This window comes from Bos taurus, chromosome 14 (genome assembly GCF_002263795.3).
Source record: "Bos taurus isolate L1 Dominette 01449 registration number 42190680 breed Hereford chromosome 14, ARS-UCD2.0, whole genome shotgun sequence".
Taxonomy (NCBI): domain Eukaryota; kingdom Metazoa; phylum Chordata; class Mammalia; order Artiodactyla; family Bovidae; genus Bos; species Bos taurus.
The window spans coordinates 81,899,182-81,919,783 of NC_037341.1; the positions used below are offsets into that span (position 1 = coordinate 81,899,182).

Consider the following 20,602-nt stretch of genomic DNA (forward strand, 5'->3'; position numbering starts at 1 on the left):
GAGAGACAAAAGCTATGTGTTAAGGTAAGTTTTATTTTCAAGTTGCCTGAAAAGTACCTAGAAACTTTACGTTCTTTAAACTTTTGTTCCTGAAAACCGTTTCAAGAGGTCCAAGAGTCCAATATATCTTAGTAACTGGAAGACAGTGACTGTGGTCTAATCTTTCTTTGATTTCATCACAGGGATGTCTCAGAACCTGAACACCAGTGCCCATGGATGAAGAACATGGATATTAACTGTGGAAAGTGACAGGGATTGGGCTGAATTTGAACGAAGCCCAAGGAACAGCCCGAATCTTTGCAGGAGCATCGTAGGATATTTGTATTCTGATTATTGAGGTTTTATTGAAACACAAACAGTATTTTAATAGTTACCCTGCCAAGATTTTTGAGGCTTAAGAGACTAAAAAATTAAACTACTGTTTTACTTCATTTTATTTACTTGATGAATGTCTAAGTGATCTAGGCCTGGTTCCCAGCCCCTGAAGGCTTCCTCTACTTACCTCTGAGGCCAACAGTGGGTACTTTCAGGATACCCTTCCTGTTCCACATCGCCAACCATGAGGTAAGTAGGAGGGAGCTCAGGGAGCTTCAGCCCTGCTCACGGGTACTCTCAGGGTACTCTTGCTGTTCCCCGTCACCAACCACGAGGAAAGTAGGAGAGCGTTCGGGGAGCTTCACCTCGGCTCACTATGGTCGCTTTGATTTTTGTGGCACTTCTGCTCTGCTACTGGGGCTCGTTCTCTTCTTGCACCTGAGCTTTGACTATAACCCGTTTGGCATCTCAATCCATTCAGATAGGAGAAGCCATCTCGACTGTCTCTCTCACCCAGAACAGACGCCCCCAAACCTCAGTTCACTGCGCTGTCGGTTGGACAAACTCCTTTCAGAGCCCGCCCCACATTGTTCAGTAATTCATTCTACGGACGTTTAAGGGCCCCAAGTTGCCAGCAGCTATGCCAGCAGGGGCCACAAACATCATGGACACAAAGCTTCTAGGTAGGGAAAGAGACACAGCGGGAGTGATGAAAACTAAACCATTATCAGAAAGCATACACAGAGAGCCGGCGGCAGGAGCCAGGTCTGAAAGCAGGGGTCTGTTCTGAGGTGCTCCGGCGCTCAGGATACGGGACTGTAGAGAAGGCACTGAAGCACATGCTGCGTTAGGATCAAAAGTCTCAACACTGAAGGTGCTGAGCAGCAGACAGACCCCCGCAGCCCCACCTCCAGGGGAAGCGCCCCGCAACTGCAGGAGGACTTGCTGCGGGGTCTCCTGCTGACCGAGCTTCAAAAAGCACAGTGGGACATCCCCACGTGACATTCTTTGTGCCACCAAGGGAAGACCCTTACTTGATTCCACTTGAACTCAAGAGTAGGCACACGTGTGCAGCTCATCTCCAGGTGGACGGGATGGAGGCCCAGGAAGGCCACTAGGCCGGGCACATGTCACTGCCTCTCCATTAGGAGGAAAGGGCTTTGTGCTGCCCTGTGTATGGTCAGAAATGATAATTAATCTAAGTGGCTAAAAATGTGTGCCTACATTCTGGAGGAACTCTCAGTTCCTGCTGCAAGAGGAAGCAGTAATATCACATGTTGAAATAATTATCATTGATTAAAAGATTCAAACAGCAAACTCCTCACACCCAGACACAAGACCATGGCTACCTGGTGGCAAGAAGTGGGTACGTGTGAACTGGGCTGAACCAGGCTTCCTTTCTCCGTGGCATGCTGTCGTAAATAAGAAGGTCCTTCTCCGTCAGTACAACCAGGGCTGGCCTCCACCGCTTCTCGCTGTCCCCGGGCACCTGAAACAGAAGGCAGAGAACCATCAAGCAACAGCCTGAGACGAGAGAAAAGGAGAAGCTGGCAGCTCCCCGTAAGAAGGCCCCACAGAACAAGTATCTTTTGGTTCAGGCCGAGTGCCCAGGTGGCTCAGTGAATCTGCCGCCAGTGCAGGACGCACAGGAGATGCCGGTCCATCCCTGGGTCGGAAGATCCCCTGGAGGAGGAAATGGCAACCTGCTCCAGTATTCTCGCCAGGAGAATCCCAGGGACAGAGGAGCCTGGCGGCCCCAGTCCATGGGATTGCAAACAGCTGGACACGATGCACGCATGGAAAATCAAAGTGAGGGTAGACCATTCACGGTTGCAGGATGCTGGGTCCTTGAAAATATGGTTTCTCAAGGGCCCTGGTTTACAGTCAGGGCTGCCAAGAAGTAGCCGGCAGCCAATGCCTGCTGCTGACTCTCACCTGCCAGTCAGCACAGACACCTCTACTCATGGCAGGGCGACATGTGTGGGGGAAGAAGCACTCCCACGTGGCCCTCTGATAGAGTTTACTGCTTTTATTATGAAACGGTAGGTCTGAAAACTTCTGAATCAATATCCAGAGACTCTTAAAATGCAGCAAACGTCTGTCTGCGCCGGCGTGAGGCATCACAGCTCTTCCAAAAGCCATTCGCTGTTTGATTCTTTCTGTGATTCAGGCACCATCTTGAAATTCTCTTGGTCTGTTCAATGTTTATTTCCATTCATGGCAAATACTTCTGTAACTCAAGGGCTGAGATGACCTGGCAGGGATCCAAGACGATTCAAACATTGGCTGGATGTTTGGACCAGATGACCTTTAAGGCTCCTTTCAATCCTAAGGCTGAGCCTGTGGAGCTCAGCTCTTATTTCATGGGTCATCCCTCCTCTGCCCAGTGTTGATTTGACCAAACTCCCTAAGTGTTCTTCCATCTATGGAAATGCCTTCCTTCCCATTGGAACTCTGGGAGTAAATCTCTCTGATCAGTTTGGAAAAGCTCGATACTCCAGCCTTGCTACTCAAAGCACGGATCATGTTCTAGCGGCGTCGGCATCACCTGGACACTTGCGAGGAATTCAGAATCTCGGCCCATCCAAGACCTATTGAATCAGCCTCTGCATTTTCACCAGGTCTTCAGGGGTTCATATGCTCATTAAAGATAAGAAACACTGCTCTACATGAGGTTAAGGTTGTCTTTGACTCTGGCAACTAATCCAGTGAGGATCCAACTCTCTCATAATGAACCACTCTCCCACATCGACTCAGAATGAAAGGAAACAGTGAACTAAGTAAACAAACTAATCAGGAAGCTAAATAAATGATAAAGCTAATTTCTCCTGCCCTGTTCTTATCATTACCTTTTCTTAAGTGCCTCAGTGAGATCTGTGTTGAGTGGAAGCAAGTGTGTGCGGCTTTAGAAATGACTGATCAAAAAAGACGATGGCAGGATGATACAATGGCTGTAGCTTGCAGGCTGCCTGAATCTGAGACCCTGCTCCCTTATTCATTGCCTGTGTGACTTGGGGCAAGTTGTTATTCTCTGTGCTTCTGTTTCCTCCCTGATAATGATAACATCAATATACAACAGTATATTCTGGAACTAGAAGCCCTGGACATAAATCAGCTCCACCCTGTGCTGCGAGATCCCACGAGATCATGTGATATTGAGCAAGTCAGCTAATCTCTTTGTATCTCCGTTTCTGTATCTGTGAAATGGGGAAATAATAGGACCTATAGAGGGTTGGTGTGAAGATTGAGTTAAAATGTCTAAAATGTAGAATAAACACCATTTAGAGCTTGTTTATGGATATGAGATCAAACCAGTCCATCCTGAAGGAAATCAGTCCTGAATATTCATTGGAAAGACTCATGCTAAAGCTGAAACTCCAGCACTTTGGCCACATGATACGAAGAACTGACTCATTGGAAAAGACCCTGATGCTGGGAAAGATTGGGGGCAGGAGGAGAAGGGGACGACAGAGGATGAGATGGCTGGATGGCATCACCGACTCAATGAACATGAGTGAGTAAACTTCAAGGGGTTGGTGATGGACAGGGAGGCCTGGCGTGCTGCAGTCCATGGGGTCGCAAAGAGTCAGACATGCCTGAGCGACCGAACGACAACAACAGGAAGAGCCTGTTCAGTAGCATGGCCCTCATGAGACTGCATGCAGATCAAATGGGACAGTGCACGTTACGTCCTGCACACGGTACCTGGCAGATGGTGAAACTCAGGGTGAGAAAACTGTGGAAGACTCACTGATGTTTAAACTTCTCAGAAAAAGGTATTCTTTGGAAACGGCAACAATGTGACAAACAACTGACTTTCCTTGGGAAAATGCTAAGGCAAGCCAAGAACACCTTCCGTGCTGACAATTTCAATTCCTTCTCCTCCAGGAAGAATTCATTGCACAATGATCACTTTGCTTGTTTAATGCCCTTCTTCCAACAATTCCAAATAAGAGTTTCCTTTTTAGAATGAAGAAATGCCCTGTAAAGTTATTAATACTAGAATATGAATGACTGCCTGGCTTATTTTCTCCTTTATGCACTTTATGCATACAAAAAATTGAGCTCTAGCTTATTGCTTTTTCCAGAAGAACAACAGCATCTTCAAGGGATCAAAGTGAGTTGATAGAAAAAGGAAAGTACCAGACTGTACAAGGTGAATAAGCTATGGTCTCAGGGCATAAAGTGTTCAGGGGTTGGAATAAGTTTTTTCCAGCCTCTACATTAACCATGAAATTAAAACATACTTGCTCCTTGGAAGAAAAGCTATGACAAGCCAAACGGCACATTAAGAAGCAGAGACATCACTTGCCCATAGAGGTTCATATAGTCAAAGCCATGGTTTTTCCACTCGCCATGTACAGATGTGAGAGTTGGACTATAAAGAAAGCTGAGCACTGCAGAATTGACGCTTTTGAACTGTGGTGTTGAAGAAGACTCTTGAGAGTCCCTTAGACTGCAAGGAGATCCGACCAGTCAGTCCTAAAGGCAATCAGTCCTGAATATTCATTGGAAGGACTGATGTTGAAACTGAAGCTCCAATACTTTGGCCACCTGATGCAAAGAGCCGACTCGTTGGAAAAGACCCTGATGTTGGGAAAGACTGAAGGCAGGAGGAGAAGGGGGTGACAGAGGATGAAATATTTGGATGGCATCACTGACTCAATGGACATGAGTTTGAGCAAACTCTGGGAGACAGTGAAGGACAGGGAAGCCTGGCATGCTGCAGTCCACGGGGTCGCAAAGAGTCAGACACAACTGAGCGACTGAACAACAACATTAAACTTAGTAAATTGCTTTTCCAGCTCATTACACAGGACTGGAGAAGCTATAGACAATCTTCCCAAAGTGCCTGTCTTACCTAGTCAGATCTGATCCATTGGCTTTGTCTGGAACCAGTCTCAATGCGAACACAACTAAGCATCCTTATTCAAAAACAATATGAAGTTTGCAAAATAACCCTCAACAGTAAATACCCTCAGCAACATGCAGGTCCTTCTAATGGTGGATCATAAACAGCCCATGTGTCAAGTGGTATATACAGGTATGAACAATTCCAAAGCCCTAGCCACAGTCTGTGGCTTACTAAAAACCTCTGCTGATAGGTTAACTCTGCTACTGGAAGACTCAGAGAGGGCGACCCCACTAACTCTGTGTGCAGAAGGTTCAGATTGATACTACGTGGCTGCTCAAAGGCAACAGAAGGCTGCCCATGAGGACCATTGGCTTTACAAGGAGAGAAAATTCATGTTGACGAGCAGATTTTTAAAACCATATTTTGGGTCACATGAGCTCATACTGTAAAGTCTTTCAAAGACACCTTTATTCAGGTTTGAATATTTAGGCTGTTGTTTGGTGCTAACTTCTATTACAAATCCAAATTTCCTGGCAACCAAAGATTCTCCGATGTTAATGCAACAGTTCCGGGGTTGTGTCTGCATTTTACTGAAATGCGACTCCTGGAACCGGAGAAGGCAATGGCACCCCACTCCAGTACTCTTGCCTGGAAAATCCCACGGATGGAGGAGCCTGGTAGGCTGCAGTCCTTGGTGTCGATAAGAGTCGGGGACGACTGAGGGACTTCACTTTCACTTTTCACTTTCATGAATTGGAGAAGGAAATGGCAACCCACTGCAGTATTCTTGCCTGGAGAATCCCAGGGACAGAGGAGCCTAGTGGGCTGCCGTCTATGGGGTCGCACAGAGTCGGACACGACTGAAGTGACTTAGCAGCCGACTCCTGGAACAGATGTGGCAACTTCCACTGCGACCCCGGCTTCCCGCCACTAGATCTGCATCGAGCAGAGTCTCAAGAACTGATCGTGTTTCTAATGAAGATGGTGAAAGGAAAGAAACAGGGAAACAGACCTGCAATTTGGAAATTATTCTGACACACAAGTGAGCTAAACCCCATAAAGAGTCATCCCACAGTCACCTCTGCAGAGCAGGAGAGACAAGGTTTACAAAATGGCAAGAAGGGTCTAAGAGCAGAAAGAAGTCATTGCTAAGCTTTGAGGGAACAGGGGCTTCCCTGGTGGTCCCGTGGTTAAGAATCTGCTTTGCAATGCAGGGGACGTGGGTTCGATCCCCAGCGGGGGTACTAAGAGCCCACGAGCCGTGGTGCAACTAGAGCCCATGCAACCAGCCTGCAGAGCCGCCATGCTGAACCGCTGGGTCTGAGCACTTGAGGGCCTGCGAGCCACACACACTGCACCTGCGAAGCACAGCTAAGGAGTCCATGCGTTGCAGAGGATCCTGGGTGCGGAGACTAAGACCCGATGCAGCCAAATAAACATTATAAAAAACTAAGAAAATGAGGGAACACACAGATATAAAAGTATGAAGTAAGCATGCTGCACACCTGAAACTTTACACAATGTTCTGCGTCAATTACGTCTCAATTTTAAAAGAGATGTTGAAGGCGGTAGTCATTGACTCCTCAACTTGAGACAGGACTCATAAGTCATCTAGCCATAAAACAAAATGTGGAACAATCGAAAGAGAGTGTGTACAGGGTTGCAGCCTGGTTGGGAATCCCAGATTTTATGCCTTTATCTTCTGACAACTCACACTTCTGAGCAGGGTTCCTAACAAACACTGAAATACAGTTTGAAAACTGCTGACCTCATTTCCTCTACAGTACTTGAAATCTGAAGATTATGTTCAAAGAGATGGTTTTACCAAAATCTCTCCGTGCCCTTTCTGTAGGTGTTTCAAAGAGAAGATGATACTGTTGCCTTTTAGAGCTATACAGATAGAATGAACTCATACACACAGAGGGCTCAGAAAAGCGTCCTGCATACAGTAAGCTGCTGCTGCTGCTGCTAAGTCGCTTCAGTTGTGTCCGACTCTGTGCGACCCCATAGACGGCAGCCACCAGGCTCCCCCGTCCCTGGGATTCTCCAGGCAAGAACACTGGAGTGGGTTGCCATCTCCTCCTCCAATGCATGAAAGTGAAAAGTGAAAGTGAAGTCGCTCAGTCCTGTCCGACTCCTAGCAATCCCATGGACTGCAGCCCACCAGGCCCCTCCATCCATGGGATTTTCCAGGCAAGAGTACTGGAGTGGGGTGCCATTGCCTTCTCTGATACAGTAAGCTGCTGCTGCTGCTAAGTCACTTCGGTCGTGTCCGACTCTTCTTGACCTCATGGACTGCAGCCCACCAGGCTCCCCCGTCCCTGGGATTCTCCAGGCAAGAACACTGGACTGGGTTGCCATTTCCTTCTCCAATGCATGAAAGGAAAAGTGAAAGTGAAGTTGCTCAGTCATGTCTGACCCTCAGCGACCCCATGGACTGCAGCCCACCAGGCCCCTCCATCCATGGGATTTTCCAGGCAAGAGTACTGGAGTGGGTGCCACTGCCTTCTCCGACACAGTAAGCAGGCAAGCCTTAAACGTGTTAGCTTTTCTTGTGAACGTTTTGCAGCGTCTAGAAACACTGACTCACTATGTTGTGTGCTTGGAACCATAACGTGCTGCAGGTCAGTTATACTTCAGAGAAACAGACAAACTCATAGAAAGACCAGATTTGTGATTCAGAGGTGGGAGGAAAGGAAGAGGAATTGGAGGAAGACGGTCAAAAGGTACAACTTCCAGTTATAAGGTAAATAAGTGTTAGTGATATGATTAATGTAATTAACATTGCTGTGTGCTATATACGAAAGCTTTTAAGATAGCAAATACTAAGAGCTCTCATCACAAGGAAAACATTTTTTTTCTTTTTCTTTTCTTTTGTTTTTTTATGAGATGGTAGACATTCACTAAGCTTATTGTGGTAATCAGTCCATGAGGTATGGTAGGTAGAATCATTATGTTGTATACCTTAAACTTATACAGAGCTGTATGCCAATCATATACAGTAAAACTGGAAGAAAATAAATAAATAAAATTTAATATAAATAAAAATTAACAAACAGTGAGTAAAGAGGCCCAAGGAATTAAAAAAATATTAGCCCTTCCTACTAAGAATATCAAATTAAAGATCTGAGTGACCTTGGGTGAGAATTATTTGCCTCTGTAGCTCTAATGTCCTCATCTGCCAAAGGGTGGGGTAAGTCTAAATTATCACTAACAGCCTCTCCAAACTCAAAATCAGATCTTTTTTTTTTTTTTTTTTTTCAGTATAAAGTTCCCTGCTTATAGGCTGGGGCTGCTTTAGCTTCTAGACTCTTGCTTTAAACCGCTTCTGTGTTCAGCAGACTTTGTTCACTGGGAAAAAGACAAGTGTGGGTCTCTCCTTCCCTCCTCACACCAGCTCACTCTGCCCAAGCTGCTGATTTTCTGCCTTCTGCTTGAGCCCGGGGTGAAGGGGGGAGGAGGCAGGAAGAGCTCAGAGTCTTTGGAACCAGATAACAACATCTTCAAAATCGAGCTTTACCAGTTCTCAGCTGGAACTGCTCTGAGCACTTGCTCACGATGTGGCCACAGCGGTGGTTTAGTGGCTCAGTTGTGTCCGCCTCTTTGTGACCCCATGGACTGTAGCCCGCCAGGCTCCTCTGTCCATGGGACTCTCCAGGCAAGAATGCTGGAGGGGGTTGCCATTCTCTCCTCCAGGGGATCTTCCTGACCCAGGGATCGAACCTGCATCTGCTGCATTGCGAGCAGATTCCTTATCACCAATGGCCACCAATGGCATCCTGTGCATATTATGTGAGGATTAAAAGCGATAATGTATATAAAGCACTTCCCATAAGGTAGGTGGGCTTCCCTGGTGGCTCAGACAGTAACGGATCTGCCTGCAAGGCAGGAGATCCAGATTCGATCCCTGGGTTGGAAGAATTCCATGGACAGAGGAGCCGGGCGGGCTGTAGTCCACGGGGTCCCAAAGAGTCAGACAGGACCGAGCGACTTTCACCTTCAGTCTTACAGGGTCGGTTCCAGCAGCTTGAGTCTGAGACCTGAATATTCACTGGAAAGACTCATGCTAAAGCTGAAACTCCAGCACTTTGGCCACATGTGACCGAGCGACTTTCACCTTCACTCCTACAGGGTCGGTTCCAGCAGCTTGACTACGCCCATTTCACACCTCAAGCACTCCTCTTCCAGCCACGCTTCTCGGGAAGGATGGTCTAGAACAGACAGCGGCTCACAGGAGAGTGAAAAGGTGCCTAAGGGAAGAGGGTCCATCACAACCTCGTTTCAGAGATTGTGGTTATCTTGACAACCTTTTTTATAATTTTTTTTCCTGATGTGGACCATTTCCAAAGTCTTTATTGAATTTGTTGCAGTACTGCTTCTGTGGTTTTACGTTTGTTTGGGGTTTCTTTGGCCTCAAGGCCCGTGGGATCCTAGCTTCCTGACCAGGGATGAACCTCCCCCCCAGCACTGGAAGGCAAAGTCTTGACCACTGGACCACCAGGGAAGCCCTCGACTTTAACGTCTTTCCACTTCAGATTGGTAAGTATTTAGAACAAAGGACAAGATACCAGGGTAAAATAATTAGCAGTTATCAACTTCCAGATGCTTTACAAACATTAGATAATTAATCCCTGCGCCAAGTCTCAGAGAGCCGGATAAAGATCATCTCTGCGCTACCAGAAGAAGAGGACGGGGAGCCGCTTAGCAAGTCCCTCGCCTGCAGCTCTCCTCCAGCTGGTCCTGAAGCGCCTCCAGAGCCAGAAGGCGGGAGCCCGATGGGACCTCCACACCTGGGTGCAGAGGAGGTGGAGAGGAGGGGAGAGGAGAAAGGGAAAGAAGGCTGGAAGGAAGGCTCAGGACAGGGTTCTGGGGAAGCCTCAGGCTCACAGGACCAGCTCCTCACCTCTCACACAGATCCGTTTGTTTGGCACCCGGATAACAAGAGGAATTCAAGAGTGGCTTACAGTGAGGAGCAGGCTGGACGATCCCTTTGTTTAATGGGTGTCAAGACAAGGAAGAGAAAGCTAAGTGAAAACTACGGGACGAAAAATACGGTCTGACTATTGCACACTTGGAACATTCCCTGGCGGCTCAGCAGTAAAGAACCAGCCTGCAATGCAGGAGACATGGGTTCGATCCTTGGGTCGGGAAGATCCCCTTGAGGAGGAAATGGAAAGCCACTCCAGTATTCTTGCCTGGAGAATCCCATGTGCAGAGGAGCCTGGCGGGCTGCAGTCCACGGGGTGGAAAAGAGTCAGACATGACTGAAGTGACTGAGCATGCACACGTATATTTCAGTATGAACTCAACTCATCTCATCTGCAAAGACCCTATTTCCGAACCAGGTCACCTTCTAAATTTAGGGGGCAGGCTTAAGACAAGAAATTCATCATAAGAAAATGGTCTGAATCTACTACATCTTCAGTTTTCAGTTTTATTTTTTTCCACCGTGAACACTTGTAGACGTGGAGTACATTTGTTGAAAGTTATCTTATTTACTGAGTATGCAGAAGGTCAGATGCTAATGGACTCTAACAGAGGCCTTGATGACTCTATTAAAAGTAACGCCTTGGTCCCTGGGATCTCATAATGAAGCCAGTCTTAGGGCAGATGACACATATCCAGGGAGATCGGCGCAGAGCCGGAATTTAAATGTCCTCTCATCACAGAGCATGACGCAAAGAGGAGGCGGGAGGCATGAGAAGGTCCAGTCCCCATCACGCCACCTGGGGCTTTCAACCGCCGTGCCTCACTGGCTCACTACTACTGAGATGGCTCTTCAGAGTGATGACAGTCTAAGAGACGCCCCAGGAAGGGATTCCAAGGTCTCTTGTTGCCTTGAAAGATTGCTGGATTCCACCTGGAGCTCTTTCTCTTTACAGTGAGTGCATAGTCAACGTGGACTAAAGACTTGAAAGAACCAGATCCGCCCACCCTGCCCCTGTGCCTCACTAAGTTTGGGATGATTTTCCACCCAACAGGCTTAGCCGGTGGCTCAGATGGTAAAGAGTCTGCCTGCAATGCAGGAGACTGGTGTTTGATCCCCAGGTTGGGAAGATCCCCTGGAGAAGGAAATGGCCACCCACCCCAGTGTTCTTGCCTGGAGAATCCTCAGGGACAGAGGAGCCTGGAGGGCTACAGCCCGTGGAGTCGAAAAGAGTCAGACACGACAGAGCGACATTCTCTTTCTGCTGTACACCTGCCTCTGCCTTTTGAACAAGAAGTCAGCCCTGCTGGAGCCTCTACTACACGAAAACAAATCCCGCCATCCCTTCTTCTTTCCTCCCTTTCCTCTACATCAATCTAATTAACTCTTCCTCCAAGGAGAAAGGTGTCCAGATCTAGGAACTAACTGTTCATCTCTAACTGTCCAGACCTAGGAACTGCCACTGCATGCATGCTAAGTCGCTTCAGTCGTGTATGATTCTTTGTGAGCCCATGGGCTGTAGCCCACTGGCTCCTCTGTCGTTTGGATTCTCCAGGCAGGAACACTGGAGTGGGTTGCTGTGCCCTTCTCCAGGGGATCTTCCCGACCCAGGAATCAAACCCAGGTCTCCTGCGTTGCAGATGGATTCTTTACCAACTTAGCCACTAGGGAAGCCCTTCCAGAAGAAGAATGAGCGCTAAAATGTTGCCAGTAGTTGTCCTTGACTTGTGTTACTCCAAACACACAAACGCATAAGGTTATCTTATTTTTAAAACAGTATTATTACTCTGCAGCCTAGATATTATTAGTAAGGTGAAATAAAGCTGATGATGTGCTAGAATCTGAAAACTCGCACTTCCTTCTGCCATTAGAGCTCCATTCCACTGGTTCTTTGATTTTTTTAAAGAGCACAGGATCTTCAAGCTTCGTCGCAGCGCGGAATCTTCAGTTGCTGCATGCAGGCTCTGAGTTGCGGCGTGTGGGATCTAGCTTCCCGACCACGGATCACACCCAGGTCCCCTGCTTTGGGAGGAGAGTCTTAGCCACTGGACCTGCAGGGAGTTTCCCCGTTTAGCCTGTGTTTCTGTTTAGGTTGGATCACGCGGGGTCCTTGCCTTTGTGATTGGAGGGTAATTGCTTCACAATTTGTGTTATGTTTCCGCTCTATAACACGGCCGCTGGAAGTGCACACAAATCTCTTCTTCTTGAGCCCCCTCCCCCCACCATCCCACCCCTAGGTCCATACAGAGCCCTGTACCGGCTCCCTGCTAGCTGCGTACTTCATGCACGTGGCGCACACGTCAGTGCTCCTCTACTGTTCGCCCATATATCGGTGTATATATGTACCTGGAATCTAGAAAAGCAGTACTGACGCACCTATCTGCAGACGCAGAGAAAAGACTTGTGGACACAACGGGGAAGCAGAGGGGGGACCCACTGCGTTTAGAGTCAAAGATTTATTCGCAGCTCCCCTCAGCGCCTTGGCTCGACTGGGAACACACTGGGCTCTCCCCCAGGACAGGGCCGCTCCCTGCGGACCACTCAGAACGCCGGCTGTTTGCAATGGAGACCTGCAGTTTGCACGAAACTGCATTCTGTAGAGTGCTTCAGAATCACTGATTCTTTTAAACCTGTAAACATTCCCTTTTCATCCCGTTTACTTATGTGCTCAGGTCAATCCTTTCTGAGACAAGTCCAGAAGTAAATTTCAGCTGCCTGAATTATAGAATGCTATAACTGAGTAACGTCAGTGTTGTTTGGGGTTTGCTTATCATCAAGTCTCTCAAAAACAGTGGCAAGTTAGAAGAGGCAGTTGAGAGCGGTCTGGAGAGAACGTGTGTGCTCAGTCGCGTCCGTCTGTCTGGAGGAGCGGAGGCAGTACGTTCTGTTGTTTAATCCACCCAGTTTGTGGTTGTTGCTATAGCAGCTCTAGGAAATAAGACAAGCACCGTGCTGTTTCACTTTTTTGAACCCTTTCAACATTTTCTGGCATTTATTATATCCCTATCTTATAGAAGAAGAAATGTGGTTCGGAGAGGTCGTGGACAAGCCAAGGTCACATTAGCTCCAGTCTTGAGCGCTGTGATGATCGCAAAGCTGCCCCCCCCCCCACCCCGTGAGGAAAGGGCAGGATGTGGGCAAAGGGGGAAAGGCAGGAGGGGCCGGCAGGGACCCCGCGGCTCCGCCTCCCCTGCCGAGGGCAAGGCGCTCTGCCGGGCAGCAGGCTCCCCCGCAGGCTCCTCCTGTGCTCCCTTCCCACCTCCTTCAGGTGGCCGGACACTGGTTTAATCCGAGTTCCGAATGCTTTCCTAATCATCAAAGCTCCTGACTCCCCAGGTCTCACATCTGATTAAAGTAATTCAAGACTAAGACGTAAATGACGCATAACCCGTAAGACGCTGTTCCATAAAGGGATATTTCTATTTTCAGCAAGTAGCTGGGACAAAATTAGTGTCTCATGTCTAATCTTCATCACACAACGGAGGGGCTGGTAAATGAAACAGTTTGTTTTCTAAAGGGGATGAAACATTCCATTATACTATAAATTTAATTTGCATGTTTTTGTAATTTTAGTAAACCCGTTTCCTTGTGGGTACGGCTTGCCCCACTACAAATGTTAGCAAAATCTAAGAAAGCGAAGTCCAATTTAATATGCTGTGTAGTTTTAAATCAACCAGATATCATACATTAAGGGATAAGTAACAGATAAGTACAGTGGGCTGTGAAATAGTGTTTGAACATCTGTAATCTACCAAACTTCTCTAGATGTTAGAACCGCTAGGAAGTTAAGCGGATTCTGACCCTTCCAGTTCATGGCTTAAGGTAACAGTTCAAAACACACATTTTCAGGACTTCCCTGGCGGTCCAGTGGGGAAGACTCTGTGTTCCCTCTGCAGGGGGCACAGGTTTGATCCCTGGTTGGGGAACTAAGACCCCACATCCTGCATCGTGTGGCCAAAAAAAGAATAAATAAATACTCTATAAAATATGCATGCTAAGTTGCTTCAGTCATGTCTGACTCTGTGCGACTGTGGACTGTAGCCCACCAGGCTCCTCTGTCCATTGGATTCTCCAATGAGAATACTGGAGTGGGTTGCCATGCCCTCCCCCAGGGAATCCCAACCCAGGTCTCCCGCATTGCAGGTGGATTCTTTACCCTCTTAGCCCCCAGGGAAGCCCAGTAAGTGTGGGAGACAGAACTCGGGATCTACACCATGGCTGCAGCTGGGGCCCAGGGCCCTGTGGCCACTGTGCTCTCCACGGGTGTTCCTCACATCCCCTGGCTCCAGTGCCCCATGCCCGCCACCTCCCCGGGGGCTCAGGCTGTGAAGAACCCGCCTGCAGTGCAGGAGACCCAGCTTTGATCCCTGGGTCAGGAGGAGCCCCTGGAGGAGGGCATGGCAACCCACTCCAGTGTTCTTGCCTAGAGATTCCCGTGGACAGAGGAGCCTGGTGGGCTACAGTCCATGGGGTTGCAAAGAGTCAGACCCGACTGAGCAACTCACTTTTTCACTAGGTGTGAGCTGTCCACTCTCAGCTTCCAGAGATGAAGGAAAGGCTGCTTCTAATCTGTAACGCTCACAGATAATTAAATTAGGCTTCTCTCAGTCTACTGGGGAAAAGCTATTTTATACTTTCATTAACTCCAAAGGGCTATTTCAATTCTAGTCCCTGTTTGGTAAACAAGTTATCTTTTACTTACAGCCTTTCCTTCTCTAATGCCCAGGAAATTTGCCCTTTAAAGGGATCCTAATAGGCAGCAGAAATTTGTAATTTTTTAAAAAGTTATCTTTTGAAAGACAGTTGACATCACTAAATCCAAAAGAGCAAATAATTTTAAAACCTAGTCTGTGCTTCAGCACCCTCTGTTTCGTTTTCACTGTATCTTTGGGCTTCCTTATCTATTTCCTCATTTTATTAATTCTTCAAAGGAGAAAACTGAAAGTTCTTTGAAGGAATAAATCACAAGGATGTAACACACAGCATAAAGAAGACGGTCAATAATGTTGTAATAACCATGTGTGATGACAGATGGTTACTGGATTTAACATTGTGATCATTTTATACTGCATACAAATGTGAAATTATTATACCATACATCTGAAATTAAAATAATACTGTACATCAACTATATTTCAATTAAAAAGACTATCGAAGGCCAAAGAATGTAGGGAGTGTTGGCCTCAAAAACACATCAGCATTTTTTTTTCACAAAATGTTCTGTATTATGCATCACAGCTGCCAATAAGCCCTCTGAAGTTTTCAACTTTTTTTTTTCCACTTTTTGACCCTGCCCCAAGGCATGTGAGGTCTTATTCCCCGGCTAGGAGCTGAACTGCCCTGCACTGGAGGTGTGGGCCTTAGCCTCTGACCACCAGGGAATCCCTGAAGTTTTCAGCTTCTTAATGACACCAGAGATTGAGGGCATATCAGCATTTTCTAAAGTCATGGCCTAGTCCAACAGGTATTCAATAATGCCAGACACTATTCCACTATTTACTGTGTGAAAAAATAACATGTTTGCTTTGAGTTGCATATTTCAAAGTTTTATAACTCAGCAAAAAAATAAAAAGGATTCATTTTACAGACATCGCAAACTGTGTGTGTCCAAGGACGAACGACAAATTCCAAAGTCCCCTCATCCTACTTTTGTTTCAATGCCTTCATAAGGCCTGTCCCAACTGGAAAGATTCTTTTTTTTCTCTGTGACCTCCTGGAAGCAAGGAGGCAATCTGTATGAAGATCATAAATCTCATTGTCAGACAGTTCTAGGCTTTGAGTCGGCTCAGCTATTTACAGTGTGATCTTGGCCCAGTTTTGCCCCCGCTTCAGTCTCCACACCTGTAAAATGGGGGATTAAAGCCCCTCTCCTAAGAGGCTGCTTGACGGACGGAATCAGGTCACGTGTGTTCGTGGTTTACAGCGCGCTGCCGGGTGAGCACCAAGTCCTCAAAAGTCACTGTTTCTCCACGTTTGGTGTGCAGACCACCTGCTTTCAAACCAGCTGGGCTGCTAGTTACAAACGCAGACGTCTGCCCGTTCTAAGATCCAGTTCTTCAAAAATGCTGGGGGTGGCACTGGGAACAGGCATTTATACCAAGGGCCCTGGGAAGTTGCGTGCCCACGATTCTTTGAGAACATCACCAGTGTCAATTACCATGACGACAATCATCATGAGCAGAGCACTTGCTTTCCATCCGCAGTTTCCAAAGACCTTTCCCCTGCACTCTCTGCCTTGGTATCACGAGGGGACTCCTTAAACGTATAGATTCTTAACTCCCAAATCCAGTGAACCCTAACAGTGTACCTAGGGCTGCCACCACACATCTCTCCTTTCTGATCTTCTGGAGATTCTGATGCTCAACCTGCCTTGAGATTCCCTGGCCCACATAACTCATTCTGACACTGGGTCATGGCCCTTTCTTTTTTAACCATTTAGTCAGTGTCTATGATGCCATGATAAACGTTTGTTGCTGAAATGAGCTACCAGAATAACGGTGTGCTGGCCGGAGCAAGCCTCTCATCTGTGACCTGCTCTGCTTAGGGAGCTTGCCCTTCACCCCTCCCGATACAATTTCCACGGGGAGCTCGCCCTTCACCTGGTGGTACAGTGTCCACGGGGAGCTCGCCCTCCACCCCTCCCGATACAGTGTCCACAGGGAGCTTGCCCTCCCACCTCCTGATACAGTGTCCACGGGGAGCTCACCCTCCACTTGTCCTGATACAGTGTCCACGGACATTTGATTCCTGCACGGTAGCTTTTCCAGACTCTAGTCATTAACTTGCCATTTTCAAGATCTTCTTTGTATTTACTTATTATGAGAACAACTGCTAGCTGCCCACCGAAAATCTATTCTGTCGTTTTTTATTAAAGGAATTAGAATTAACCAAAATTATTAGGAGTGACTATATGCAGGGTTAAAACATTCTTACTCCTAGCTCCAGCTTTCATAGGCCTTCATATTCACCCTCCTCTGACAATTCCAACGCAGGGGTGACCTCCACCTCTATTCTATTAGGACTGCTTAAACATCCGAGTTCATATACATTCCTTTAGTCACACATCCAGGCACCTCCTTCTCTGAAAAGAAGTCCTCTTCATGTCTGCAGCGCACTCTTTGTAGTTATCAAACAGGGACCGATATAAATGTTATTTCCAGACAGGAAAATAACTATGAAAACGTAGGGTGACCTGTGCCTTTCTTTCTCTCTCTATCCTATGCAGAATTAAATGAGACATAGGAAGGCATGTTTCAAATGCAGTAGAGCGTCAGGGCTGAAATCTTTCCAAAGGTGGACATTTTGTGGATGTTCTTGAACCTCTCAGGAGGGCTTTTAGTGACAGATTTCATATAAAATTACCCTCATACTAATTAAATCTGAGCTCTAACTTCAATGTACAAAAGCAATAATGTAGCACACTAACGACTGAGAACCTAAAGAGGATGTCGCTTTCTGTAAAAAAAGCCTTTCTTTTCGTTTTTCTCTGTCCTGCCTTCAGAGCTCTTCACTCATTCACTCACAGAGTGTTTATTTGGCACGAATTGTATGCTAGGTCTCCTGCTCAGTGTCCCGGTCACTTAACGGGGGTGGAAGGTGGACAAGGTGGAAAACAGAGTAAATCAGCGACCAATATAAAAACGTTACCTTGGCCAGTGTTATAAGGGGACAAAGCAGGCTGAACTTAATCAAACTCATGTCGAATGACTTAGACACCAAATACGGCTGAAACTTCCACTTGCAAATAGTTTTCATCACTTTCCAGTGACAGTGCCGTGTTCTAACTCTGTGAAAAATATTTTTAAATCTGAATTTTGGCCTCCATGTTATTTAGCCGATGCCCTGAGTGCAACCTGGCTTCTCTTGCTCCTCACTTCTGGTTTCTCCAGCACCTCCCATTGATCTAATTTAAGAACTTAACAGTATCTACTTCACAGGGTAACTGAGAGCCAAATGAAGTAACACAGGAAAAGTGGAAGTATTGGAAGCATTACATAAACGCCAATAGGAGTACACGCTTAAAGCGCACAGTCAATGGTGACGCTTCCTGGAACTGCCGCAGTCTGCAGGGCTCATCACTTACGGAGTGACGCCCACTGTTACATCGACACACCCTTAACAGGCCTGATCCTGGCCACCCCTGTGCAATCATAAGGTCTCCACTGAACACAAACAACGGCACTTTTGATTCTCCGGAATGCGCTGTCCTCGAGCAACTCCACGAAATCACTGCAGATGGTGACTGCAGCCATGAAATTAAAAGACACTTGCTCCTTGGAAGAAAAGTTATGATCAACCTAGACAGAATATTCAAAAGCAGAGACATTACTTTGCCAACAAAGGTCCGTCTAGTCAAGGCTATGGTTTTTCCAGTGGTCATGTATGGATGTGAGAGCTGGACTATAAAGAAAGCTGAGTGCCGAAGAATTGATGCTTTTGAAGTGTGGTGTTGGAGAAGACTCTTGAGAGTCCCTTGGACTGCAAGGAGATCCAACCAGTCCATTCTGAAGGAGATCAGCCCTGGGATTTCTTTGGAAGGAGTGATGCTAAAGCTGAAACTCCAGTACTTTGGCCACCTGATGCAAAAAGCTGATTCATTTGAAAAGACCCTGATGCTGGGAAAGATTGAAGGAGGGAGAAGGGGACAACAGAGGATGAGATGGTTGGATGCCATCACCGACTTGATGGACATGAGTTTGAGTAAACTCCAGGAGTTGGTGATGGACAGGAAGGCCTGGCGTGCTGCAGTCCATGGGGTCGCGGGGAGTTGGACACGACTGAGTGACTGAACTGAACTGCACAAGAACATACTTCCTGTATTTCCCTCTTTCTTTCTTGGCTACATCACAAGACATGCAGGATCTTAGTTCCCTGAGCAGGGTTTGCACCCCAGCAGTGGCAGTACAGAGCCCTAAGCACTGGATCGCCAGGGGAGCCCCTTGTCTTCTCCCCTTCTGTTGCCAACACTTAACCTCTTCCTATAGCAGCTCCTTATGTGCTTTTCATGCACCAAACACTGTTAGATTTAGTCAACTTCTTCTCCACCTTTTGACCCTTAGATAATTGGTGACCTTTTTCATTAGAGCTACTGTTTTCCCTCCATCCATCTTAAGACCTGAGGATCAAAGGCTTACATGCTATTCTAGATAAGATTTGCCACAGACACATAACTCTGGGACCTCTTCACTCTCTGCCAGGAAGGACTGTCTGAGAAGAACTCTGTCTTTAAACTCACCATGTGGGGAGTGTAAGGTCTGGGACAGAAACATATCACCCACGACAACCTGCTCGGTTACAGACGGGCTACAGGTGGGGTCAACAATGGCCCTGTTTTGTGAGTCTGTAAAGGCGCTCATTCTGGTCTCTTGCCTCATACTAACCTCATCTCCAGCAGATTTTGAGGTCCCTTTCAGCCTCGTTCCCCAAGGGTGAAGACCACCAGTCCAGTCTGCACGCTTTTCTCTCCCACACCCGTAAAAAGCGTTCTTCCATCTTCATTGTGTGCAAAGGAATGTGGGTAGGTTAAAGGAAGCGACTGCCAATATCGCATTTGGTCTCAGTGGCTGCAAACAGCCATTCTCATTAAATTAAATTGAAAAAGGGATCCTGCAGTTGAAAAACAGAAAAGATGATGATGATGAAAACAAGTAAAAAAAATAGAGCACTTGAGTTTAATTTTACCACTTTCTTATATAAAGAGAATGAAAAAAGTGAAGTGTTAGTCATTCCGGCGTGTCCGACTCTTTGCGACCCCATGGACTGTAGCCCGCCAGGCTCCTCTGTCCATGGAAATCTCCAGACCAGACAGAATACTGGAGTGGGTGGCCGTTCCCTTTTCCAGGGGATCTTCGCAACCCCGGGATCAAGCCCAGGTCTCCTGAATTGCAGGCGGATTCTTTACCGTCTGAACCAAACTGAGATGAGTCTCTTCCCACTGTTTCTATTGTAAGTCACTAACGACCTACAGTTGACCCCATTCATGAGAGAAGTTAAGTCATCGATGAGCATCAGTTTTTTAAAGGGTGAAAAAAGTTGGAAAGCTTTGCTAGAAAGCTTTTCAGACAAAAATGATAAATGAACAGTCTTACATCAAACCAAGGATCTGAACAATCGATAAAAGCCCATTCACACCATCAGAACAGGCCCTCCTAACTAAATGAGGTAATAGGCATTCATGGGACAAATATTTTTGAGCACATGCTGTATGCCAACAGCATGCCAGGAGTTGAGTGTGCATGTTATGACAAGCAGAACCACACGGGACTTCCCAGATGCAGCTTATAGGCTGCAAGAGGAGACAGATGGCACAGGAGTCACCAACCGAACAATAAATATCAATTCTAAACGCTGGTGGTGCTGCCACTCACCCTGAGGCTTACGTCAGAGTTCTACTGAGTCAAGTCCACTTGCTCTTGCTCAGGGAGCTTTGCTCATCTTAACTTTGAAATTCCCTTCGCATTAAATGCCATTCAAGGCAAGTGCTAACGTGGGTCAGCGAATTCGGA

The 20,602-nt window shown here is 47.0% G+C and overlaps 1 protein-coding gene across 1 annotated transcript in view; it reads right to left on the bottom strand.

Annotated features, from left to right (window-relative positions):
- Positions 1-20,602, bottom strand: part of SNTB1 (syntrophin beta 1) — a 252,028-nt gene that overhangs the window by 28,350 nt on the left and 203,076 nt on the right. Inside the window, exon 4 of the mRNA XM_015474564.3 lies at positions 1,665-1,804. Within this exon, the coding sequence (XP_015330050.2) occupies positions 1,665-1,804 (140 nt within the window). The remainder of the gene's footprint in view (positions 1-1,664; positions 1,805-20,602) is intronic.